General features: G+C 42.4%; 1 protein-coding gene across 2 annotated transcripts in view; it reads right to left on the bottom strand.

The window, feature by feature from the left end:
* The window catches only part of TENM1 (teneurin transmembrane protein 1), a 503,051-nt gene that overhangs the window by 173,123 nt on the left and 302,615 nt on the right, over positions 1–27,313 (bottom strand). For both annotated transcript variants that reach the window (XM_019540172.1, XM_019540173.1), the window contains 3 exons: positions 13,524–13,676; positions 4,657–4,856; positions 2,980–3,190 (listed from right to left, as the gene is read on the bottom strand). In XM_019540172.1, the coding sequence (XP_019395717.1) occupies positions 2,980–3,190; positions 4,657–4,856; positions 13,524–13,676 (564 nt within the window). The remainder of the gene's footprint in view (positions 1–2,979; positions 3,191–4,656; positions 4,857–13,523; positions 13,677–27,313) is intronic.

The following is a 27,313-nucleotide window of genomic DNA, read 5'->3' as shown; positions in this document are numbered from 1 at the left end:
GTACCCAGATCCGTCTCCACAAGTACATTTCTTTTAAACGTAGATTTAAAGTTTGGAGCTCGTTCCATCTTTTAGCTCTGGGGAAGAAGTCCCTATAGAGTACAGATCCGTGTCCATTCACCGATTAATATTTCTTCATATAAATCCACATTTTACAAAGTATTTCAACTTACACAGCAGCTTAAAAACAATACGTGATCACGCTGTGAAATGTATGCAGCTGTGCAAACGTGAGGCTGCCACTGCGAGAGCTAACCTCAGTTAAGCACGGCGGAGCCCCGTAGGACCCTTCCCAGAACACGGAAGGGTAGCAGACTATGGACGGCAGTCTCTAAAATGAGGGAATTTGAGTTCAGCAGAAGAGGTGAGCACAAGGGCTACTGGCTGGTGATAGGGAATAACGAGAGGTATAAAAGGGCCTTTGACCTCACCACAAGAAGGGCTCCTGAAGATGGGACACGCTTTCCCCAAGCAGAAATTCTGTTGGAGAGGCAGAAGAACAGCCTGATGCTCTTCCAGGAAGAGACTCTGTCCACTGCAGCTTTCACCTTTAAGCAATGCAGCCCTATGTAATGAACTAAATCTACTTTTAAACTCAAAATATATACACAACTGTTGATATTTAAATTAAATAGTAACTCAATTCCTCTGCAGTACAGATGATAGGCCTTTTCACAGGTTCCGGAAACTACTTTAAGTCCAAGTTTTCCCCTGACATTAGGGTCTCTCAGTCAACTCAATGGAAAAGCCTGGCTACAATTGCCTTCAACAGGTAGTCAACAAGAATTCTGGCAAAGCCGGTGCTGCATATGAAGATAAAGCAGCCAGGTTGTATGGACTCCTCTGAGACTATGTTTCAGGGGCCTTGCTAAGGAAGGTACTGGTGCAAACACAGTACAGGGACAGCAAGAGAAGCTAGCATCCAACCCAACCTGCAAAGCTGAGATCAGTTCTGGACTTTCCCAGGGTTTGCGGGCACCAGATTGGTGCATTTGTTTATCTCTTTTGTAGAGGAATGAATTAGCTGTGAATCTCGATCTACATACTTCCTCTGAGCTTGTGGAGAAGACGACTGGGCCAGAAGCCTAATTCAAACCATCTACACGAAGATGCCAGGATTTTGGAGGATAGTCAGGGAGAAGTGTAAGAGTAGGAAAGAGTTCAGAGTTGGTAGAAGTTAACTAGTTCACATAATTTCAAACAGGTCAGCAACATGTCAGCCTCCCTGAGCCTCTTTTGGGGAGGGTGGGATATCAATCTATTAAATAAATATATATTTTTTCCCCCTCCACCTAGGCTTTTGCCTCCAAGCAGAAGCAAAATTCACCTTCAGCTTTCCCGGAGATGGAAGAATGCAGGGCAAACTCCTTTAATACTAAATTATGGGTCTATTGGACATGAAGGATTACATAATCATGTCTCTTCTTCTTGTAAGAGACTCACTTCCCATTCCAAACATAAGAAGCGTCAGCTTATTTCATGAGGAAATTCCCCCTGCAATTCCTCACTGCCTTTTTGATTAGTTTGAGGCAAGTCCTTGATCATCTTTGTTTGAATGGCACTCTCCGTTGTCCCATACATCAAGGTCTTTAGCATCGAGTAAAAATAGAATTTAATTGTTAGAGAGAGCAGATGGTATGTCCATTACTAGTAAAGACATCTTGCTAAACATATGGCTGAACAGGTTAACTAAAGGGCAAAGTGGTTAAAGTCTTACAGCAAACAAAGAATGCCATAAATTCCAAAGCACTTGGCCATAAATTAAAGTTTTAACAAATACTGTTTGTTACAACTTCCCACCAGCAATATTCAGAGCCAGGAAAATATTAAGCCCCTCAAAAGGTTTGATTCACCAAGAGGTCACAGCAGGAGCCTCCTGTAGCAGGTAGATTTTTCTTTCCTCACCCAAAATGTGCAAAAGCTGACTTCTATCTTTTCTTCCTCAAGAGAGAGAAGGAGAACCAAGATCACAGATATTTCTCAGGGAGTACAGATCCTGCATAAAAAAGCTTGTGCAAATTTTCCCTTTTTAATTTCTGGCAAGAAATCACCAGAAGGTACTCATGCATTCAACACTACGTTTATACTGATGTTAAGAGATATCATTCATTAATTGCCTACTTAATTGCCTGATAATGTCAATTTTTTAAATATAGGAATGTCTAATAGGGCTGCGCAAAGCTCCAGTTGCTGATTTGATTCGGAGGAGATTCAGCCTGATTCAGTGGCCAAATCTCCGAATTGAAATCAGGAGACCCATTAATTTCTCTGAATTGATTCGGGTAGATTTGAAGATTTGGCCCTAGACACAGCTTTATATGTTTTTTTCTATATACTTCGAGGTACCGGGTGCAGCTTGTGAACGCTGAGATGGTGGGGCGGATGGAGTACTTCCAGTCCACTTTTGGGTCTGCCGCAGAGCACGCGGAGGACCACCCCAGCCCCGTGGCTCAGTGACCGGTGCCTCCTGGGTATGGTGCAGGGGGGGGCGGGGCAGCCAGGGTTCCCCTGCAGCCAATGGCCAAGTACTTCCGGTCCACTTCTCCCTCGTGCTCCTGTGGGATGCTCCATCCGTCCCAACATCTCAGCAGTCACGAGCCACACCTGGTACCTTGAGGTACGTAGAAAAACATATAAAGCTGTGTCTATGGCCGAATCGCTCGTTCTCCAAATCAGAAACGAATCCTCAGATTCAGATTAAGCCGAACTGAATTGGGACAGTGACCCAAATCAGCAAATCAAATCACTGTTCCCTCAATCGGGCCGAATCGGATTCGAATACTGCCCGCTTTGCACACCCCTAATGCCTGATTCTTTTCTTATGCATGAGTAAAGCAGAAGCATCTCCTCTGAAGGCAATCAAATCATAGCTCAGTAAAATTGTCCATGTCAGACTAGAATTAGGCTCAAAAAGTTTTTTTCAAATGCAGCGTTTTAATACAAGAATGTGAATAAGAATGGCAGCATAATTGTTCTTACCAATTGCTGTAGTTAGCACAAATACTTGCTCCATTTTCTTTCCATCATTGTAAAATGCCATGTGCCAAACCCCCTGATCCATATATTCAATGAAACCTGTCTCTTGCAGTGAGGTTAAGATCAGATTCCTAGGCGCATGCTGAGACTCCTCTGAGTTCCTTGGCTCTTGTTTAATTAACTGTTTTCCATCCATCAGTTTTACAAAATCAAACTGAAATAATAATGGGAAAAATTATCTTAACTAGAGTATTTTTATAGTGTTGTAAACCAGGCAAAGTTACGATGCATGTCTCAATCAAAAAGGGTTAGACAGTGTAACTCTCCAAGGGGCTGTTTGACTGAGCATTCGCCAATAGGCGAGTTGTACAACCCTGGCTATTAAGCTTCAATTCTTCATTCTGTACAAGGAGTAATTACTGATCAGAGATTTAGGATGTGATCTTACTCTTCATATTGTAGCAGTTTGAATCCAAACTTGTTCCTTTAACTTGACTTCAAAATTACACCTTTGTATTACAACTTTGTAAAATGTTTAAACTTCAGTGCCTGTGTTAGACATCCACAAGATTGAGGTGCCAGCATGAAGATTTAGGAGTTGAAGTTTTGACACTGAGATACAAAGACATTTGGCCCTAGTAAATACTGAATACATACACTTTCCCTTTTTCTTTGTGGTTGATTTTACTAATACACATAAAAATATATAGCTTGATACGGAAAAACTTGCAATATTTATTGGAGCTGCTAACTGACCTATAAGGCCAGGGTCAGTTGATTTCTAAGGGTGCTGGATCAGGCCTTCAATGCATTTGAAACAATGAAAGCCATTTTTTTTAAAACCCCCAAACCAACCCATTTAATGAAAACACAAAATATTTGGAGTATTTGTAGATACCTGCGATATCTGATATTTTAAGGATGCTGAACAGTTACAACTTCAGAAAAGGCCACAGGAGCTATGAGTAGTTATCGCCCCGAGACTAAAATTCTCATGGACCTACTACAAGAATTCAGGAGAGCATTAACAATGTTTAGATATTCCCCTGACCTGTGATCCTGATCCATCATAACTCAGATAGCTTCTCATTAAACTTCAGAAACATTAACTTAATGCTCCAAACATGGCAGACAGGAAAATATCTCAATATGAATAGTATTAGCTAGATTTCCTTCTCAAAACTTACTAGGAGCAAACATTCACAACTTATGCTATGATTAAAAGTTAGAACTTGCATATCATTTTAACACAAGGTTAAGTAATTACTGGGAACTCAGCTGCAAAAAAGACTGAAGCTTTTTTTCTTTTATCTATAGCTATCACACCATGCTGACCTGAAGGATGAACCAGGGGATAGCTGCCCTTGGTGTCTGGCCAGCTCTATGGCTGTACAAAGCAGTGGTAGTATCCCGCTGAGATAGTAGCAGTATCCTGAATCGTCTCCTCCTAATTTGCATAGAGGTACTTAGTATTGCTAACAGCCCCGTTGCTATCCACTCTTTGTGCCTAGTCTTGGATTGCAATTGGACCATTAGAAGGGAGGGAAAAATGGATAAAGGTTAATATTTACATCTAAGCATCCCTTCCTGGCTTTGTAATCATGTTCTGAACATTAATATCCACAGAGGTCTTTGAAAACGTAAAGCACAATAGAACTGCTATGCATTATTATTTATTACCTGAGTGTGAGTGGGTGGAATGTTTCTTCTGCCATAAATTCCCAGCAGAGAGTCCTTTGCCAGTGAAATGTTAAATTTCAGGTACACTGGGTGATGGATAGTAATTTGAAAACGCCAGAATAAACCTGGTGGGATGGTCTGCATAACTTGGGCTCCAATCTCAACTTCTCCTGTGTCTATAGCCCGTCCTTTCTGAAACACTAATTTCCCAGAAACAAAGAAAACAGTGAGATGCTGTATACACACAGAATGAAAATCCAAGGGTAGGTGGGTAATCAGTAGCAGCTTTTAGGCATATACGATGTAGAAAATTAGCTAAGCATTATTCAACTGATCTCCAAATTAATTGATCTGCAAACACCATTTACAGCTACACACAAGGCAAGAGACATGAGGCAAATGAGTCTCAGCGTAGCCAGGAAAACGGGAGTCACTGCATGTAGGTCTTAGGATTCACAAACAAAACCTTTTAGCAGAAGCATGCACTAACAGAACACAGATGGGAGAGCTGACAGTTATTCCAGACTGCAGCCTGATAGGATGCCGTGTACACTGAATTAATGGACACCACCATAGATGGGGAGGAAGACCATCAGGGTCTGGTGGTGAAAGCTGAAGGCCAAGTCTGGATTTTTCCTAGCCACTATTGCTAATGAGCTTATTATGATAGCGATAACCTAGTTCTAGAAACATATAAAAAAAACCATCTGTTGTTGGTTGGACCTGCCATGTAGAAGACAGATATAAGATAATGGGGCATAAGGATGAAAGCAGGCATTAAATCCGACGAGATACTTGGCACAGTTTCATTGTACCTAGCAGTGCATTTTCAGACACCTACAGTATGTAACTTCATGCAATGGTACGCGAGTACCGAAATATCCAGGGAAGTGGAAGAAGCACAGAAGGCATTGCCAAACTGAATCGGAATTGGCTTGCTTTGCTGGCTTGTGTCGCTACCTTTATGTTTCTTACAGCTTGCCAGCAGTTAGCATCCTGCCTGGCAGCAGATCATGGATCAATCCTGCTACCATCAAAGTTAATTCAATTGTAAAAAAAAATGCAGAGATCTCAGGCCCTTGAGCAGAAGCAGGATAAGATCCTACGTTGGGACCTAAAATATATGGGCTTGACCTCAGGAGTCCAGTCCATTTATGCATCGCCTCACCCAATAACACACAGGCCCAAAAGGAAAGGAATTGAATGGGAATCTCACACAGCCGTGTATTTAACAAGTAATAATACAAAATGTATATAGAATATGGTAAACTGCTACCTAAAAAAGAAAACTGTAGGAAAGTTGTGGCTGGGTTTTCCCTTAGCGTATTAATAGCATAAAGATCCTTGGTGAGATCCCACATGGGTTTTGAGAAGTGTGGGTGGCAGATAACTTTCTTTATGAACACAGCCTTAATATGTTAGGGAAGAGGGATTCCCAGGACTCTGGATCTGCCAGATCTGTGGCTTCTCTATGTCACCAGAATATAGCAACGCAGCCAGGGCAGGAGCCAGGAGGTGGTTCTCAATCTAGTGATGCGAGACGTGAACAAAACAATGCAATGGGACCAAATGTGGAACATGCAATATCAGAGTAGAGGATGAATGCTCTAAGAAACCAGAAAGAAATATTTTACTCAGTTTGCATTAGAATAACTTCTAACTGGTCCTTTAACAATATTTTGGAGTGAACCTAAACTTTTCTCCAGTTCCCTTTCCTGAGTACTCTGGAGACAGCAAATCTTAATGATTCTTTCCACGCAATTACCCTAGGCCAAGTAAAACACCATGGAACCTTTTTGTGGTATTGACACATCATAATTGAAGCAATTCAATTAGGAGGTTTTCAGGATATAACTGTAAGGTCAAGGACACAATACTGCTTTTAAAGATAGTAGCATTATCAGTTAGTATTCTATAAATATGATAATTAGACCAAAACAAATAGGCCTGCTGCTTCATTGAACAATGTCTTTGTTATGATTTAGACATAGATACAGTTGCAAGCAGAATATTTTTTAGTGGTGCAATAAGGCTTGGCTGAATTGTGTGTCAGTGCTAATAATCTTGAAACAGTATCTCTCAAAGGATACCTGATTCTTTTTCAGCAGAGGACGTCTTAGTTTAAATTTACATATCCTTTAAACATTCCTATTTTTAGTTTTACCTCACTATAAGTGGAAGAAATAAATGTTGGCATACATAGTCTTAGTCACTTGGCATACACTGTTACAAAGGAAGTGAAATAAAACACCTAATTTCCTAACACTGTTTAGCTGCAATATTAACATATTTATTTGATCCCAAGACAAGAGACTTTCCCCCCAATTGGTATAGGGGAAAAAACCCTCTAGTCTTATAATCACATACAAAGCAATATCACTGAATACACTGTCTATAATTAAACTGCTGCCACAACAGCATGTGCTCAGCAATGGAAACCGACTATGAAGTTGATTAAATGCAGCCAGCTGAGTATGGCTATAAAACACATGGCCCACATTGGGCAAATATGCTGGGTTTGTTTTTTTATTTCATTTTAAGGGCCAAATCTATTCTGAATTCTATTGGGAAAAGCCCAAAGTCAAGTTCCAAATTTCGACTGAGCAGAGTCAATTCAAATCTGTATGGTTCTACCACTGGGAAAATATCTTCCTTCTCAGACCCATTGGTCTGGGGCTTCAGATAACTGCCCAAATACATGGCAGGTATCCTATGTACAAGCCCCCAACCTAGAGGCCTTGAGGTTTGGATGCTCCCTAGTTTTGCCTGTTCCAAGCTAAAAGGTCGAGGAGCGAGCCATGGGGAAAGTGGGAATGAAGTACCCCATTACCACAACATTGTTCAGTTGAGTTTCCTGCATTTGGGGAAGCTTGCAGGGGTCAGCCTGCCCAGAGTGAAAGGGACAGACCTCACCCTATAACTACACTTGATTGACTGAGAGGATCATGGGATCTCTCCTGCCAGGCAAGCATGACTGGGAACCTACTATAAGGATATGTTAATGCAATCTGTCTGAATAAGACAAATGGCAGTGCCCATTAAATGCCGTTCCCCTCACCACAGACTCTTTCCCAAGTCATGGTGAGCCACAGCATTGCTCTCTGTTGCCTCCTCTCTCAGCATATGATAAGTGTTGCCCCAACTCGAGGTAAAGGTGTACCAGGTTGCCCCGTGCCTCCTCTGCATATACATTTTTGGGGCATCCCAGGACAAGAACACCCAGTTCCAGTCATGAGTGGGGGCTGATTAGTAGTTGGATCCTTTGTGTGGGGGGTATCTGGAGTATACACATATTGAGCAGTGCTGAGCTGTGGGGCCACATTAATCATATGTGCCAGGCTGAGACAGGGCACAACAGAGGGATTCTGGGTGTGCAATGTTATGGCTCACCATGACTTGAAATGCTGTGCAGTGAACTATGGGGTACACCATGAGCTTTTTGGCTGTGGACTAATACCACACATTGTTTACCTGGCACGGGAGATACCATGATTGAGTTTTTTGACTAAGATCAAACAAGCAAGACTAGGGACATCTGAACCCCAAGCATCTGGGCCTGGGGCTTGCATGTAGGATGCCTGCCTGGATTTTGTGGAATATCTGAAGCCCCACACCAATGGGTTTGGAGGGAGGACACTTGCCTGCTGGCAGTGCCCCACACACTTGATGGCTGAACTCTGCTCTGTCAAATTTTGGAACCTGACTTTGCCCAACTGAATCTGGGACTGATTTGGCCCTTGAAAAGAAATATATTTAAAAAAATTTATACGAAGCGCTGCTCAAAACTGTGTTTATGAAACACCTGTGTTAAAACTTGCAGCAGTTTTAAAAAATAAAGGTAACATGCATCAGTTCTGGATGAATGGGTACTATATGCAAATTGCTACAGCCATGTTTAAATTGCAAGGTTTTTGTTTTTAAATTTGCTCCTCACTTCCACATGCTCAGGAAGAGCAAGGTATGGCAATATGGGGAGGAGAAAAGGGTAGAGCCACAATGACAGGGGAAAAGGTTGGGGGCGGGAGGAAGTAGGGAGCAAAGGGCTACCTGATCCCCCAGATTTATTTTCCCAGCTGTAGAAATAGGAGGGGGACAAATTTGAGGCAAACCTCCAGCACCTAGATTCTACACCTGGAAATTGTAAGAAATTTATAAATTCCCCATATATAGTATCTAATTACTGCAGGGTTGTCTTATAGATTCATAGACAGTAGGGCTGGAAGGGACCTTGGAAGCTCATCGAGTCCAGCACCCTGCCCATGGGCAGGAAGTCAGCAGGGAACATAGGATCCCAGCAAGATAAACATCCAGATGTCTCTTGAAGGCATTCAAAGTAGGTGCTTGAACCACCGTGGGTCTATTCCAAACCTTGGGGGCTCGGACAGTAAAGAAGTTCTTCCTTATGTCCAGCCTGAAACGGTCCTGGAAGAGTTTGGGACTGTTTGACCTTGTTATCCCTTGGTCCCTCCAGATCCTGGTCAGCACCCTTGATAACCTTATAGATGGCCACCAGATCACCCCTGAGCCTGTGCATTTCCAGGCTGAAGAGTCCCATAGCTCTCAGCCTGTCATCATAAGGTCTGTTTTCCTGACATTTGATCATGCACATGAATCTCCTCTGCACTCTCTCAAGCTTCTCTACATCCTTTTTGAATTGTGGAGCCCAAAACTGGACTAGTACTGCAGCTGCGGCCTTACCAAGGCTGAGTACAACAGGAGAATGATGTCCTGGGATTTACTTGAGAAGCATCAACGGATGAAAGCCAGGTTTTTGCTTGCTTTACTAGCTGCAGCATCACATTGAAGGCTCATATTTATCTTGCGGTCAATCATGACCCCCAAGTCCCTTTTGTCCATAGTGCTAGCCAGCGTAGCACTGCTAAGCCTATAAGCATGCTGCAAGTTTTTCTACCCAAGGTGGAGAACCTTGCATTTTTCAGTGTTAAACACCATCAGGTTCTTGTCCGCTCATTTTCTGAGCCTGTCAAGGTCTGCCTGGATCACCATCCTGTCCTCAGGTGTCGACGCTTTACCCCGGAATTTTGTGTCGCTGGCGAACCTGGCCAGTCCGCTTCTGACACCAATGTCTACATCATTAATGAAGATGTTAAATAGTATAGGCCCTAGAACAGAGTCTTGAGGGACCCCACTGGTCACAGCGCACCACGACGATTGACTTCCGTCAACCACCAACCTCTGGGTCCTACCGCGGAGCCAATTCCCCAGCCAGCGGATCCTGGTGAGGCTGAGGCCACAGTTAGCCAGTTTTGCCAAGAGATGATCATGGGATACCAGATCAAAGGCTTTTTTTAAGTCAAGATATATGACATCAATCTCTTCCCCCTTGTCCAGGTAAGAGGTCACCTGGTCGTAAAAGGAAATAAGATGGGTCAAGTAAGACCTACTCACAACAAACCCATGCTGACTATCCCTCAGGATGCTGCCGTCAGCCAGTCTGTTAAGAAGAACAACTCAGGAAAAAAAGCTTTGCAGATGGGGAGACTTGCTGTCCAAACATATCCTGAATGGCACTGACTCACTTCAGAATATAAGCAGGTCAGGATTTTGAAAAAGGGGAGGGAGGAAGGGGGGAAGGAGGGAAATGGTGTGGCACCGCCTCACATACATCACAACAATTTTTTTTCCAGTTAAAGAGAAAACAGACATATTACTATTAATACTAGGGAGCCAGCATTGTATTATTCAGTTTAAGATCAAAACAAAAACAAATATAACTATTGGAATGCGCACTAATTTGCTAGATTATATATTAGATTAAAAAATAATACTAGGAAAAAATAATCAAAATAGTCACAAGATATTGTCTCATTAGTTCCGTCGTCATTACAGTTAAAGGTACACCTGATTCAGACCTCCTTGAGCCATTTTGGCAGTGTATCCAATACTTCACTGTCAGTCATTTTTACGCTTAAGGTAATATTATCACATCTGAGTTAAAGTTTTTAGCTAGCGGTACAAGGAGTCTGCAGGGCTGTTAAACAGGCGTTCCCAGGAATAACCAATAGGCAGCCAAATTCCAGAAGTTTGCAGGATGGAACATGAAAACCGCTGAAAAGGAGAGAGGGTCATTAAACCCAGGCAGCGGAGAGAAATAAGCATGAATCAGGGAGATGTTCATGAGCCATGAAGTCAACTGACTCTCTCAACACCGACCAAATAGAAATGCCACTGCCCCTCCTATGCAGCTGGTTGTAAAGTCTGGGTGAAGCAGGTAACAGAGCGGGTGCAACCGCAGCCCTCCTGGATCTGCCCTCGACTCAGAGTACTGTGTGCATACAAAAATCCTCTTTGTTAAATTATTCTATTTAAAATTTTATAGTTTTTCTAAACACTCTTCTTAGTACAACCGTCAAATTTCACTAACCAGCTTTAATCCTCCACGATTCTTTGTGCACATACTGTTTTGTAATTCTAAAAGCAGAAGACGGATTCTTAATCGCAGGTCTCTTATGGTTTCAAGAATGTAAAAACCTGAACAGCAAGGTGCCAATTATCTTCACAAGAAAGTACTCATGGGTTGATTATTACTGATTCCTGTAACAATCAATCTCCTTGTGCTCCCCCGGTAAATACCAGCATCAATAAGATGTCTGGGTTTTTAATCATGTATTAAAATGTTAACTCATAGCCACAGGTCAGCATGTTACAAAATGTCTTCTAAACTTGCTTTGCCACTTTGGAAATTTGATTTTCATTAAAAGATTAGTTAAAATATATGCTTTCAAAGGCTGTCAGGCTCTCTTGGACTGCCACATGGAGCGGTACATGAACAGCACAAATGCCTGGCAGTTCTTATCTTTCGCTGCAACATCTCTTTAGGTTTCAAGTTTAGAGGGGAAATATCACCCCTTATCCATTATCAGGAAGACCTATGCTGTGCACTCTCTACATCCAAATGAAAGATGCTGATGTAGAAATACATAGCTGAACAACAGGCTTCCAGGTATGCCGCCTGATGTCTCCTGTGCTCTTTTATAAAGGAGATTGTAACGGAGACAAAGGTACAAATATCTGCTGGCAGAGCTGGGGTCACACCTAGTAACCAAATTAACCCTGCTGGCAAAGCCTTCAGTGCGGACCCAGCTCTGCCCAGCAGTGGAGTTCCTGTCATTTTGGGAGGGGTACAGCTCTGAAAAATTCCTCTGGTTCACAGAGCTGCCTCCACACCAATGGACCCTGCTGCTTTGATATAGTTAAGGCAATAGCCACCCCAGTGTGCCTTGGGTGGCTCATGATGCCATTTCCCATGTCCATGGTAATGCGCTATATGTGTTATCTGTCTGTAGTTGCTAATTTGGGCCTCTGGTGCACCAAAGAACCTGAGAAGGAAGGCGTCCTCATTCTAGGAAACTGCTGAGTACTAAGCAGAGAGCTGTTGAGGTGCTGAAGTCTTGCTTCCCCTTGCCTTAGCACTGGCAGGTGCGATCTGGTCCCAGTGTGATGGGTGAGGTGGTTGGAAGGACAGGAAATGAAGACGAGAAGTCAAACCAGGGGAGAAAACTCAAAACCCAGAACACGTGCATGAATTGGGTGAGATCCGAAGAGCTGTTCTCCTGTGTGTCTCCAAGTGCATGGAGTACTAGTGCCCCTTAGGTTGCAAACTACCTCAAACGGGCTGAGAGAGAAGGAGACAGGAAATCAGTCCAACTCCCAGTACTGAGCAGTGGATCCAGGGGATGCACCCTCCATGCACTGGAGTTCCTGCGGAGCAAAGCGTGGGGTGGATTGGGTTTTACCTACCCCGGTGAGGCCCTAGAGACATGCACATGCACACAGTCTCCAACATCTAACATGATTTGTAACTCTGTAATTTAGCTTGTCCTTTGATGTAGTGAACTCTTTCCATAAATCCCCTGTTAGAAGCCAAATGCTTCAGAAAAGCTTTTGTTAAATCTGAAGTATATTGATAAAGTGATTTAATATAGTTGAGAATAAGCTGTCTAAGGTTCCTTGGCCCTTTCCCATATTGCATCAGGGCACAAATACAGTTGTGTCTACAGTATTTACTGTAACTCACCATCAATCCATTCTAAGGGAAAAAAATAATAAAAAACAACAGCATTGTTGCCTTCTTTTATATATTTTTATTGCTTATTTTTCTTATATGATCTCTTTCCACTTGCGCTACTTTGATTTGTAAGGCTCCTGTCCTGGGGTGTAATATTCTTTCAGTTAGGATTGCTGCAGCAATGTCTCATCTCATCACATATTGAGGAGACAGTGATACTTTGTGCACACAAAGACTGCTTGTTGCTTCCCCAGAAAGACAGACAATTTTTGTTGAATCATTTCGGGGCTCTCAGAATTATTTTAACTTTTTTCCTCCTAGTCTTTTCCTCACTTCAAATGCTCTTTCCCCCCAGCTGGTTTTCTTGATTTTTCTCTTTTCTGATCCTTGTTTTTTCCCCCTGCCCTATGGCTATCATGAAAAGGGGGGTTTCTCTACCACCAAGAGGCCAAGAGAGTAGCAGGACTTCTGTCTTTACATATTTTTACAGTGGACACCATGTTGCTCCTTATTTTGCCCCAGATTGTTCCAAGTTTCCCAAACCTGGTTCTAATCGCTGGGGGGTTTTTTTCAAAAGGAGAGCAATTATTTTGGTACTTGAGCACCACTCTCTTTATGACCTGGGACCATCCACTGATTTCAGTGGGGAGTTGTGCTAAAAAAAGAAAAATAAAGAAATCAATGGCACAACACGGCCCCTTGACGCTTGCTTTCAAATTACACTGAAGAGATACAACCTGGATTAAAAAAATTGCCAAACTGTGACAAATATGCAACCTGAACTGTATTAAGGTTTCAGTACTGTCAGCCTCCCTCATTCCTACAAATTCACACATACCTTTCTTTTCTGTTTTATCAGACACCTTCCCTCCGATTGGCGAGTAAGTAGTATCCATGGATTCGGTCACTCTGTTCCCTTTGCTGACTCCATTTTCATACAACTGCCCTTCAACAGGCTGCAGTTGCCAGGTTAAGCCAAACAAATGTACTGCTGCAAAAAATGAAGACCGGTTAATTGATTCCTAATCTACAACACTTTTAATTAAACTAAAAAAGAACGTTGTGTCACCATTTTCTGCAAAAGTCGGGTATTACTTGCTTCTGTTTAGAATAAATCAGAATTCCAAGTGCTCTAATAAGCAATTTATAATATTACCTTAAAACTAGATGTTTAATTAGTTTTCACACTTTCCTTTGGAGACTGGCCAAAGCACGTTGATGAATTTCTCCAGCAGTTAATGGAAATGCTTGCAATTCAAAGGATAATGGCTGTATGAATAAGGTAATGCCTTGGCAGATTCTAATGCCACACCAATGCTAAGCCCCAAGTTTCAACTGACAAATTGCTTACAGCTGTGCTGAATTAATACACTACCACAAAGTTAAGCCATTCACCTATTCCTACCCAATACTGAGCAAAACTCAGCCTACTGTGCTCCCAAGTCAATTCTGACCAGATGCTGCCAGACTGTCCAAGTGGTGGGGCACAGTCCCAATCCTGGAGCTCAAGGGAGATCAGGAACTGCTCCCCTCCCGCTTGCCAAGGCGTGCATGGCATCCCAAGGTGATTATGAAGATGAGGCACAGCCATAGCAGGCTGCAACCAAGCTGCAGTAGGAAACAAGCTGTATCCCATAAAGGGTGTAGTTAGCAGCCATGTTTCCCCTGCACCACAATGTTTCCAGTGCTGGCTTGGCTCGAGGATGTATGCAAATGGCATTGCTCAGTTCCCTGATGTGATAGATACAACAGGCAATAAAGAAAATGCTCTTAATATGTTTAGGCCCTACTGGAAGACTACGCAAGTTAGGCTTCAACCTTGAAATAACTGAAGATGATGCAGCAACAGAAACAAGGTCTTTGTGTAGGTAGACATTACCTCCTACCACACCAGAAGTATAACATGATGAAACACAGGGAAGGACTGTAAAGTCCGCTGAAAGCTCAAATAACAAGCATTACATGGACATGGAATAACCCAGTCAACAAATCTGTAGAGACATCATGTAGTTACTAAGAACACTTCAAATCTTTGCATCAGATCTCACTGTTCATATATACACAGCAACCATGATGTTCCATGTGCTCATTTAATTACCTGACAAGGCAAGAAAACACAATGCATTCCTAGGCTAGATTTAAATCTGCATGCCAACCCAGAAGTGCATTCATTTTTCATTTAGTTCAGTGAAAATTGGTACAAGTCTAATGAAGTCAATGAAGTTAATGCAGATTTACACTGATGTTAACAGAGACTAGAATCTGGCTTTCTTATCTCAAAATATGCAACTATTATACATACATCTAAAATAATTTCTGGTTTACAGACTAATGAATTGGAAAAATCGGTACAATTTATGAATACTGCATGGGGTTGGAATTATCTTTAGCAGGCTGCCAATACAATTTGGGACATGCAGTCTTTTACCTTTCTTGCCCTAGCCCTCTCTTCCTTGTTGCCTTTTCATCTTTGTGCTGGTCTTACCCTCCATAGTGCAAGAAGACAGAACTGACAACAGAGGTTTGATGACTCTAAGTGTACCACTGAAATATAATTGCTCTATGTGATAAACGAGCTCCTACCAAGGAGAACTGGTTTCAAATGGGCAGCTTGCCTTGCTAATGATGTCACTTGGCAGGGGGCTGATTACCTGGTAGGAGGCTGATCAGGGAGACACCTGGCAAATGGACTAAAAAAGTCATAGGGGAGCAGGATTCAGTCTCTGGTTATGTTCAGCAGCAGGGGATGGTGGGGAGGAACAAAGCTGCATGTACTAGGGGTCTGTTGAGGTAGGGGTTGACCCTAAGGGACTTAAGAGGAAGCTGGAGCTAGAGAAAGGTCCTGCATTTTTTACTTGTAAGCTCAGTAATGGTGTGATCAGACTCTCCACGTAAAGGCTCTGATGGCTGTTTCCTCACATCTACCAGGTGTCTCCTGCAGAATGAAAAACCCACTTCCAGGCAGTTGGTGCTAGTGGTAGTAACTATACATTCACTAATAAGCCTGATGACTTGCTCCTGTGTTACCATCAGCATAGGCTATAGGGTGCAAGTCACAAGGTAATGTATGCTGGATGTGCAACGTATCCTTCTTCCTTCCACGTTTCTTTCTTACACTGAATACCTTAAGCATTCTGTCAGCCATTGTCACCAACTCCCCAAGCTCACTTGCTTTCTCTTCCCTTCGGGCTGGAGAAGTGCTGCTGTTTTTGTAGCTCTTGCCAGAGCTTGGCAAGCTAGCAGAACTGTTTGTATATATGTTTGACAGTCTGTTTCCTTCCTGAAAAACAGCGGACTGCCTTATAGAAATGATCGTGGTTGCCAGCCTTGGACTCACGTATTGTAGCCTGTGGGAGATTACATGTAATACCACTAGACAGGCTTCATGTGAAAGGCTGGATATTTGAACAACAAAGTGTATTGCTGAGAAAATAAGTTCTCCTTGAATTAAACTGAGTGATGTCTATCATTACAGAAAGATTGCTATCTTGCAATCTTAAAATAAATCCAATTTTCATTACATTAACCAAGAAGTTGGTATGTGTGTGAACTACCGCTCTTCGACAAATTACCTTCAAATCTAAGTATTACTCTTGTAATAACCAGATTACATGCAGCACTGAAAGCCATTAATTCTGGGAGAAGTATTTCTCAGAAGTTTACTACAGGAAGTAATACATGTCTATTTAACAGATGCAGTGCTTTGCCTCACCTCACCGTTTCCATTAATATTCTTCTTGGTTAAAAATGTAAATTCTACAAAAACCTCTTTGCTCCTCTAGAATCACAGTGCAAACTGCCCGATAAAACTGCCCTGCATGCAAGATTATAGATCGAGATATCGTTATCAATTGGGATTGAGTGCTGTTTGCTTATAAATCTCTTTTGAATATCTTGAGAGCACAAAGCTTCATGCAGTAGGCATGTGCTCAATTTTATTAAACACTGGAAAAAAATGTTACCAGTTTGAAGCCCTGACCTCTCACTGCCAGCATAATACTGGCTACCTCTCTTCCTCTTTATACATTCTCACTGCTCTTAGTACAAGTACCTTTTTTGCAAAAGGGAACAGCCAGCCTCACTTTCTTCCATCTACTCGATATTCTAGCCTGTCACAAATCTCACCCAGAAACATCTCTTTTCTCAATTTTTCGGAGCCCCATTCTTCCATCCTTATAGTATTACTACTTAACTCCATAACTGTTTTATCTTTGGGCTACGTTCCTTCCCCAGGGGGCGTATACATAGCTCCTGCAGGGGTGATTTCGAAACAAGCGAACACATTTGCCTCCATACCGTGTTTGCCTTCTATACGGTATTTTGGGCTACAGTAGACGTGCTATTCTACTGTACAAACTTCAGCAATACCATTTAATAGATTATGAGGCCCAGTTTAACTCCTACTGAACTTTGAGATTCAAGTGCCAAAGGGGAAATGCAATGTATTGCACTAATATGACAGACGGTTAATTAAAGACTGGTCCAGATGCTAAGCTCCCAGTTTCCAGTCAATGGAGCTGAGGATAGTATAAGATAAGCTGTGGTAAAGATGCATGAAAGCTTCTTTTGCACTCCTTCCCTCCAGGGCAAGCCAGGCCTACTCAGACGGTAAGTCTATGCCGCACAAGAAGCTATCTTATTGGCCAGCTTGACTAGCAAGCTGTCGTCACTAGAGTAGCTTGGAGATTTCCATAACCTGATTTACGCCCCCTTTGCTGGCTAAATTGGCTATTTTAGCTGAAAAATTGTTTTATTGGTCAGGTGTAAAGTAGGACGCTGGTTCTAAAGTCTGGCCCACCCCCATCCCCCTGCCAGTTCACCATTTCCAAGGCACCAAAGAGTGGGCAGCTATTCTGGCGCTCTGCCACCTCTGGAATTTCCTCTATCAGTAGGAATCCTTGAGTGCTCTGCAAGGCAGCTTTCTAGCTGGTTTGCACCACTGAAACCACCTGAAGCCATGGCTCTGGCTTTTCATCTAATGAGTAAACAATTGGACTGCTCTATTTTGTTCAACTTTTCATTAAAACACTGACATTCTAGATAAAGTAACTTGCATCTTATACATTTGCAGCAAACTCAGGTAAGGAGTTAGGAAGAGACCAGCATTTTTTTTTTTCTTCAGATTTCATTTTGTAAACTGGATTAACCCACCATCTGCTACAAAGCCAATGATCTAATTTAATTTATTCTTATCTACCTTCTGTGTAAGCACAGCTTGTCAACTTGTGTGCTGAAAGGTTGGCAGTATATGAAATGTGCGGTTTGGCTCAAATGCAAAATAGGCTCTCAATTGTAGAGAGATGACAAAAAAGTCTTGTGCAATGAGTACTTATCCAACCTTATGATTGCCTTTCGGGGACAAAAATCCCACAAATGTGAAGTCTCTCTAATTAACTGACCAGTTGCCTTTCATGTTGCTTACTGTGCTACCTGTATTTGTTTTGAGAAATCTTAAACATCCTCTGCTAAGTCTAAGAGTTACAGTCACTTTGATATAACAGGCATTATCAACTGATCATTGCTTCCACACCTGGTCAGATACTCTCCAGATACCAGAAAAGGATTTAGTTTCCTGAACTACAAGCTGGCCTTGCTTATAAAGTTGGATTTAATCCATGCCATAAAGTGATGATGTGCATCAGTTTTCAGTTGAAGATTAAAAATAAATGACCCGATTTTCATTTCTACCAAGATCCCTTTATACTGTTTTGGCAGTATATGGAAGAAGTAAGGGGACTGTAAATGTAATTTATGCTGCGTAATGAGAATTAGGATCAGAGTTTCACTGTGGAGCACTATTTTGTAGGAGGGGCGCTTGTCTTTCCTTAAACTCATCCTGTCTTCTAAATAATATGCTAATGCCATTCTGCTATGACCAAGCTGTGAGACTCTGTTACTACAAGGATCAATAGTGCTTCATGAGTCCTACATTTTTAATTTGGATGCGATTTATCATGGTGAAGCAAGAGATATAATATCTGGCCAGGTAATTTCATGAAATGAAGATTTGTGCCATATGGTGACTATGTCCCTCGTGACTTTTAAGCACTTTCTTCTTGCAAAGTAATATATTTTTATATCTGACAGATAAAATCTTCAGGACACTTAAAGCTGGAGAGTTTCTTTTTACTCACTCATATAAGGAATAACTTGATTTCATTTTTCAAACTAGACCATTTCTCAGAACTAGGGACAGATAACAAAACAAAACAACCCAACAACCTTAGCATATAGCACAATGCCAGATAATTGGCCTTCATAGAAACTTTCTTTCCAACATAACTGAGATGAGGCTGAAAATGACCCAAAAGTCCAAAATCAAGCCGCTGCTGGTATCTGTTAATGAGAGCTAGAAATAGACTGCAAAGTCATGAAGCTAGGAAACCATGATGGACACTTAATACAAGTGATCCCACAGAAATATTTTGCCAGTGTAATGAAGGGGTGCGAAGCTGGGTCTCATTTTTTTTATATATGAAAAGATTAGCAATGGAGATTGTATTCTTCTACTCTTCAGTGTAAATTAAACATATCTGCCCTGAAGTTTCCCTGGGTAATTTCCAGATTCCTGAGCTAATTATTTATATCCTCTCTATCGTGCATCTTTTCTGACTACTGTGGGAAACAATTCAAGTCATATTATAGAGCAAGAGGTTACTGAGATATACGATTCTTATTCCACTGGTGGTTATAGTGTGACATGAGACACAAGAAAGATGGGCTGAAATGGAAAATAGTAGTTTCAACATTTTTAACCTTTTGTATAATTTTAATGTTCAGATATAATAGTTGCCCCCATGCCTGGTCAGAAAGAGTGAGATAACATCAAGCTCGTTTTGCATGGGGGATGTCACATGTTTCTGTCTAAAATAATTAATGCATCTTACACCGATTGGCAATTAAACCTAAGAGTTATATGGGTCTGGTTATCACAAGTGCTAAGGACTTGAGTACAGCATTTCAAGCACCTCTGTACACCAAGACTGGTGACACTGAAGGCTTGTGTTATATGCTGATAGGGTCACATATTATGAGAGCAAATTTCTACAATGTAATGGTTATCCTTTCTCAGATCTAGTGAAGACTGACTATAGTTAAATCATTAAAACAGAGGCAACTAGATAGCTTTCTACGCTATTCAAAAACAGTGAGTTAGCAGAAAGCTACAAAATCAGTACTACAGCTCCTTATACCAATAAAGATTTGTTTGTACATTTATCTTCCCTCCCATTTTTACTTTTGTGTTTGCATTTGTTCCATAAGTACCTTAGGTTCTTAGTATTATGATATGGCTTATCTAATCAAGATTTGTCATCATAGAAGATGAAGAATATTGAGATAGCCCATTACAGAATGGCAATACAAAATTAATACTGGGCACATCTACAGATGCTTACAGTAGACTAATTAACTGCACAGTAAACATCCCAACATATACATGTGCACCTCTATAAGGCTGGAGTAAACTAATTTAATAAAAAACTCTGCAGCAGTATATGTGTAGATGCTGCCCCAGTTGGCCGGGGCATGGGAGTGCTTCCGTGAGGGGACTGCCTACCAGCTAGCCCCACACTGAAGTACGCTTGTGCTCCAGCCAGCCCCTCTGCAGCCCACTGGGTAAGGGAGGTGGGAACCCTGGGCTGGCAGGCTGAACCCCTGGGCCACCTGCCAGCCATGGCTTCTCCAACTTAGGTCACTGCACTGCAATTCCTGGTGCAGGTGCAGATGCACACCCAGCAGCAATAAACTCTGAAGCTTATTGTTACACTTTAATAGGCACGTGTAGACACACCCAGTAGCTATCAATACTGAGCTGAATACAAAGAAAGCAAACATGTATTAAGCTATATATATATGTGAAGATGCTAATATTACAGAGCCATGAAATAAAAATGCATCTTTCACCCCTGTACCGGTATTATCCATCCCCCAGGATCATGTGTCACAAACACACTTTTATATATACCATCTAAAAAGTATCCTCAAAACCTGCCAGAAAGGCAGGTTCTTTCTCTAGACATTACACTGGCTTAAGGGGCTTTGTTTACACCACAAGGTAAATGCACTTGCATTTAAGTGCAACTAAATTTTAATGCGCATTAAGCCAATGAACATTAAGAGATTTTTGGTAGGTGTCTACATGTGCAGGGACTTGGCACTAAAGTTAGTACATTTGAGTGCCTGTACATGTGATGGGGGTTTAAGTCTCCCTAAATTGAAATGGTGGGTTTTTAATTGTGTTGTTTTAATTGTGTTGTTTATCACCTGGACAAGGGAGAAGAGATTGATGTCATATATCTGGACATTAAAAAAGCCTTTGACTTGGTGTCCCATGATCTCTTCATACAAAAATTGGCCAACTGCAGCCTCAGTTACATCGCAGTCTGATGGCTGGGGAATTGGCTCTGAGGTCAGACCCAGAGAGTGGTGATTGACGGAAGTGAATCAGCATGGTGCCCGTACTCCTTAAGATCTTTATTAACTATGTGGACATTGGTGTCAGAAGTGGACTGGCCAAGTTTGCTGATGACACCGAACATTGGGGTAAAGCATTCACACCTGAGGATAGGCTGGTGAGCCAGTGCTGACAGGCTTAGAAAGTGGGTGGATAAAAACCTGATGACATTCAATACAAAAAATGCAAGGTACTCCACCTCAGGGGGAAAAAAAACCTGCATCACGCTTATAGGCTTGGCAGTGCTACGATTGCTAGCACCACAGCTGAAAGGGACTTGGGGTCATGATTGACCACAAGATAAACATGAGCTACCAGTGTGAAGTTGCAGCTGGTAAAGCAGACAAAACACTGGCTTGCACCCATAGATGCTTCTCAAGCAAATCTCCTGCTGTACTTGGCCTGGGTGAGGCTGCAGCTGCAGTACTGCACCCAATTCTGGGCACCACAGTTTAAAAAAGATGTGGGAAAGCTTGAGAGAGTCCAGAGGAGAGCCACGTGCATGGTCAGAGAGAGAATAGGCCTTATGATGAGAGGCTGAGCGCCATGGGACTCTTCAGCCTGGAAAAGCTCAGACTTAGGGGTGACCTGGTGGCTGCCTGTAAGTATATAAGGGGTGTATATCACAATCTGGGGGAACCATGACCGCCTCCAGAGTGCCCCAAGGGGGGTCAAAGTCAAATAGTCACAATTCCTCCAAGACTGTTTTAGGCTGGACATAAGGAAAAACTTCTTTACTGTTTGAGCCCCCAGGGCCTGGAATAGACTCCCTCCTGAGGTGGTGCAAGCACCTACTCTGGACTCTTTTAAAAAACAATAGGATGCCTATCTTGCTGGGATCCTTTGACCTAGCTGACTTCCTGCCCCTGGGGCAGAGGGCTGAACTCAGTGATCTTCCGAGGTCCCTTCCAGCCCTATTATCTATGAAATCTATGAAAAAACCCACTGTTTCAACGTAGGGACTTCTGTGATGTTACGTGACATCACAGTGTGTCACGGCCCCCCCAGTCCTGGTGCTGCTACCGCAGGTCGAAGCTCCGGGCCCCGTGCAGCTCAGGCAGGCTCCAGGAGAAAAACAAACAAACAAACAAAAGGATCAGGCTCCTTTCTGCTTTTCTTTTTCCGCGCCCCCTCAGTTGAGCTTGCCTGCACGAGCTGCCACCAGGTCACGCAGCCCTTGAGTTGTGCAGGGCCTGCTTTCCTCCGTGGTGGCGGTGCCCCCTGTGACTGCCTGGGTCAGGTGCTAGTGGGCAAAGTGCTGTTTGGGGGGGGGTACCGCTATAATGGAGGTAAGAATGAGTGGGCTTCCCCTCATCTCAGGGGCTGCTTGGCCTGCTGGCAGCTCGCCCCCACCACCACAGGAGAGGCAGGTAGGCTCCAGCACAATGGGAACTGTCCCCACCACCTTCCTGCTGCCTGGGACCACCCAGGAATGGGCTGGCTTGCCCCTGGGGCAGAGCGGGAAGGCAGCAGAGGGGTGGCTGGGTGTGCCGGCGGTGGGAGAAAGCAGTACACGGGGCACTGGAAGCCTTCTAAGCCTGAATTTTCCCAAGCACGTCTGAGCTTCCAATGCTCTGTGCACTGTTGCACTTTGTTATGTAGAAAACTAAAATACTTTGGATGGGTTTTAGCTTGCTACATACCAAAGTCATTTAAAGCAAAATACACCTCCAAATGTGTACGTCGTCACGAAATTAAAGCGGAATATGAAGCCAAACGTATAAATAGCAACGCCATTAAAGCAGTGCAAAAGGGCAATTAAGCTGCTTTAAAGGCCAAGTTTGTCATGCGTACAAGCACCCTTTGGCATTAAAGTTAGTGTCAAGTCCCTCAGCCCTGCCATGTGCCCTGAGAGGCTGGGCAGAAAGTTATTGCTGGGTTGCATTTATATGTATGTTAATGTGCTTTAACTAATCACACCTAAACTTGATACCTGTATTTGCAGGTATGAAATTTAGGTGCGATTAACCTAATGTTGCCATTTTTAATGCACAGTATGAGTACACGTGTAGACATGTGCCCGTAATGTACACTAAATTATACTAATGCGCATTAATGTTTCTCATGTAGACAAGCCCAAGAGGTGCATCTACACATGTGCTTTCTGCAGAGTTGAGCTCCACAGTAACGAATCCCCATCTACATGCACAGTGCTATTAGGCTGTAGTGAACTAATTAACTCCACTGTAGGATAGTACTGCCCAAGACAAGTACTATCCTATGGCAGAGTTATTTAGTGCACCAAAATACACATGTAGATGGGGCAAAATACACATGTACCAGGGCTGGCTGGGGCATGAAGGTGCTATAGTGGAGGGGCTGCCTGCTGGCTAGCCCCAAACTGTATCACCCTCATGCCCCAGCCAGCCCCTCTGCAGCCAACTGAGCCAGTGGGGAGCAGTTCCAGGCTGGCAGGCTGATCCCTAGGCTAGCTGCCAGACATGGCTGCGCTGCCTCAGCTCAACATGCTGCAATCCTGGGCACGTGTGTAAACGCCGTGCCTGGGAGCAATAAACTCTGGCGCGAATTGTACCAGAGTTTATTCAGCTGCACCAATTACATGTGTAAATGTGCCCAGGAAGTGACTTTTTTTTGGTTCAACACCCTGAAACATATCAGAACTTTAAACTTACGATTAACAATCATGAATCAAAAGCAAGGAGTCACCCTTTTAAATTTATAACCCACAATAATACTTTTGCCTGGTTGAGATTTCAATTTTGTTACAGACGTTGTCTTGATGGATTCTGTAATAGGTCAAGGGGTGAGCTTTGTTTCTCTGTACTATGGCTATCAATTAAGATGAGAAAATATCTTACTAGTATGGCAAGTTACTTTATGATCCTCTTCAGAGAAACACCCAAGTCAGTAGGTAGGGAATGAGGGTGGTTATCTCATGTGAAGCAATTTGTAGGATTTGGGCCTATATCAATCCATCTCTGCATGTGGCTTCTCTTTCATCCACTCAAAAAAAGCTAATTTTGTCATAGGTCTATTTCATTTCTCAAATTCCTCATCCACAATCTGTCTTCGATAAATTATCATGGGCATTCTTTAGGTGCAAAAAAATAAAGGATTGATGTACACTAATGTAAAATGTATGATCTACGTTGATGACAGCTACCTTAGGTTTAAAGTAAAAAAGAGTGTTACAGAGACCCACAAGATATACTGGACTGATGATATTTTGGGCTCCATCCCTTTGTAAATGGGCAAATGTTGAAGTGCAGACCTCAGAAGGAGAGTCTCTAGCTCTGCATCTGTACTTTGTATTCAGCTGCAATTTACTTCATGCCATGTTTGTGAAGAATAAGCTACTGTCTCAATTTTTAAATGGCATATTCCAGCAAAGTTGGAAAGGACTTACCCCAAATTAATCACTGTTAAGATATGCATAAAGATATACATACCCTTTGAACATACAGACAGTGTTTATGTGCTACAGAAAGCCTGCACATTAAGAGGCAGATTTGGTTGATCTCACATGTTTGTCTTGCATATGGACTCATTCAGCAACAGGATGCATCTAATAAACTAATCTAATCTAATAAACTCCTAAGTACTGAAACTCTTGATACGACTCTCAAGGATCATCAGAGAAGCTGGAGCCATGCTCCCTTAAACACTGATGAGAAGCATTAACCTAGCTTTCTCTTGGTGTGTTGCCTATGGGCATCTCTCTTTCTGATTTCTTCACAGGACTTATTTGTAAATTCATGCAGCTGTATTGCAGACTGGCACCAATGCATCACTGTTGCCAAAATATATGAGAGGATGGAAGAAAAGCACAAATATGAGCTCTGATTCAGTGGGAAATAAGAGTTGATTTATAGTGAAGAGATGACAACACACCAAATATCTCTTTTTATGAAATCAGCAGTTCCTGTGCCTCACTGCAACATCTGTGAGTTTACAGCTATTCACAGACATTCCTCCTAACAAGAAAATGTACATTCTGTAGCTGGGGAGATTTGGTAAACTGAATAATGTGACTACAGATTTTCAGCCTCCGCTGGTTTTTAAACAACCATTTATTGGACCATATATTTCCCCTGATCTCCTTGGGATACTTGTGTTTACTTCAGTGACAACAGTCAGACAGTACGTATAGCAGTCTACTCACCAATACTGAGAAAGCAGAAAGAATGTATTTAAAAAGCCTTATTGAGCAGTATCCCAATAGACAACACCAAAGGAATAAATCCTTTCAATTAGCGTTTCCTTATGTTGTCTTGACACTGCAATAGATGGTCAATGATAGCAACAAAGGCCCTGGGTAGTAATATGCCAAGTTTTGATTAATAAGTCAGCCACATCTTAGGATGCTGGGGCCTAGATTTTTGGATTGGTTCACTATAAACATGGGAGCCATCTTCCAAAATTATCCCATTACCCAATTCCCATTAATGCTGAGGATTAATCTATAGCTTAAGTCTGGGCCTATTTTAGTTTGATATGTAGATTTTATAGATATCTAAAAGCTATTACGAGGAAACACTGGTTTGAAAGCACAATGTATAGTCACTGAACATGCATAGGAGTAAAGTTGTCTATTAACAAACTATGGTCTGCGTTTATCTGGCCTGGAATAGCAACTCATCATCATACTACAACAGGTAATTTTTTAAAGACAGAAAGGGCAAATTTGAATGCTACCATTAGCAGGCTCTCCTTTACCCTTCAACATTTATAGGCATTTGATTTTACACAGCAGAAGCCAATGGGAGCTTTGTCATTGACTTCAATGGGAACAGTATGTGGTTGTATATGCCCAGCTACAGTAATGATAAAGCTACACATCTTGGACCAAAATCTGTAGTCATTCATTACTCAGGCAAAATGTCTAATAACTTTAGTGAAACTTTCCTCAAGTGAGAATTGTAGAATATGAACCAATATATCTCATAGTGAGCGCAAAGAAAAGGCTTGTTAGAGCAAATTTTAATTGTAGAGCATTGCATCCAATATGACAAAGTCTTTTGCATCCAGTATGTACAAAGTCTTTTTGTACATTCACCTACTCTTATTTAAAACATGAACATTTAAATTCTTGGCATGAAAAGATAGGCAAATACGAAACTCTATGGAGCAAGTGAACTTTCAAAATAGTTTATATGCTATTATTCATCCCTAACAAAAGGGAAAGAATTAAGGAATCTGACTCATAAGAGCAGATCATGAACACGTTTAAATATTTAATCTCCCAGATATGGGCATAGTGAATATTAAATCTGAATAACCCAATTAACAAGTATCTGAATTTACTAGAGAACTTACATAACTGAAAACCTTTCATGAGTAAATAAACAAAACAAAGAAGAACTATACAGCGCTGGCAATTTCTCAATGTAGCACATACATTTTCCAGTTCAGAGATGTAATAGAAGTGTGTTTTACTATAGAGGATACCTGTACAAAAAAGGGCTATGTTACTTTGAAAAAGAAGTTCTTCCCTCCTGTCTTTCCTACAGACTATTTCATATCTTTGAAAGAAATTCATGTCTGTCACACAACCGAAAGGCAATGTTTTAACACTGGCATTTTGTACAGATAGATGGACATGTGGCCCTCAGAAAGGGTTTATCCCATCCTTTGTTAACGATCCCAGGTAGCCCAATATGGAGGGTAGAATTTATGGGCTGTTGGCACCTATCTCTGAATCAGATTACTAGACATCCAATAGATCTAAACAACTGCACAGTGGTAATGGGCTAGCTCACTTTCCCATTGTATCACTATGTTAAATCTTCCCTTCTGAGCATTGGCAATGCATAGGGGGTGCATGTGCACCTCCTGAGATTGGTCGTGCCCCTCCTGAGAAGTGTCGCCGACACTGCCGCTGTGCAACCCTAGCCCCAGGCTGCTGCAGCAGAGGGGAGGGGCATGCCTGGCTAGCAGCCGGCCCAGCCCAACAGGCACAGGCAGGTAAGTAAGGTTTCTTGAGGGGTAGCGGGGAGATCAAGACACCCACAGTGCAGGAGGGAGCGGGGTAGGGGCAAGGGTGAATCTTTCACATGAATGGGGCCCTGGGCAGGCCGAGACATTAGGCAGTTGGAGCCTGGTGGCTCCCACCACTGCGTGAACTGCAAGGGAGCTAGGGGAGGGGCAGCACATTCTCCCAACCCCTTGGCTCCAATGTGCTGCAGCCCTGGAAGAGCCGCTGGGCTCTGATT

This window comes from Crocodylus porosus, unplaced genomic scaffold (genome assembly GCF_001723895.1).
Source record: "Crocodylus porosus isolate Cpor-Errol unplaced genomic scaffold, CroPor_comp1, whole genome shotgun sequence".
Taxonomy (NCBI): domain Eukaryota; kingdom Metazoa; phylum Chordata; order Crocodylia; family Crocodylidae; genus Crocodylus; species Crocodylus porosus.
The sequence above is the reverse complement of the archived record's forward strand: the minus strand, read 5'-3'. Positions and strand labels throughout refer to the sequence as shown.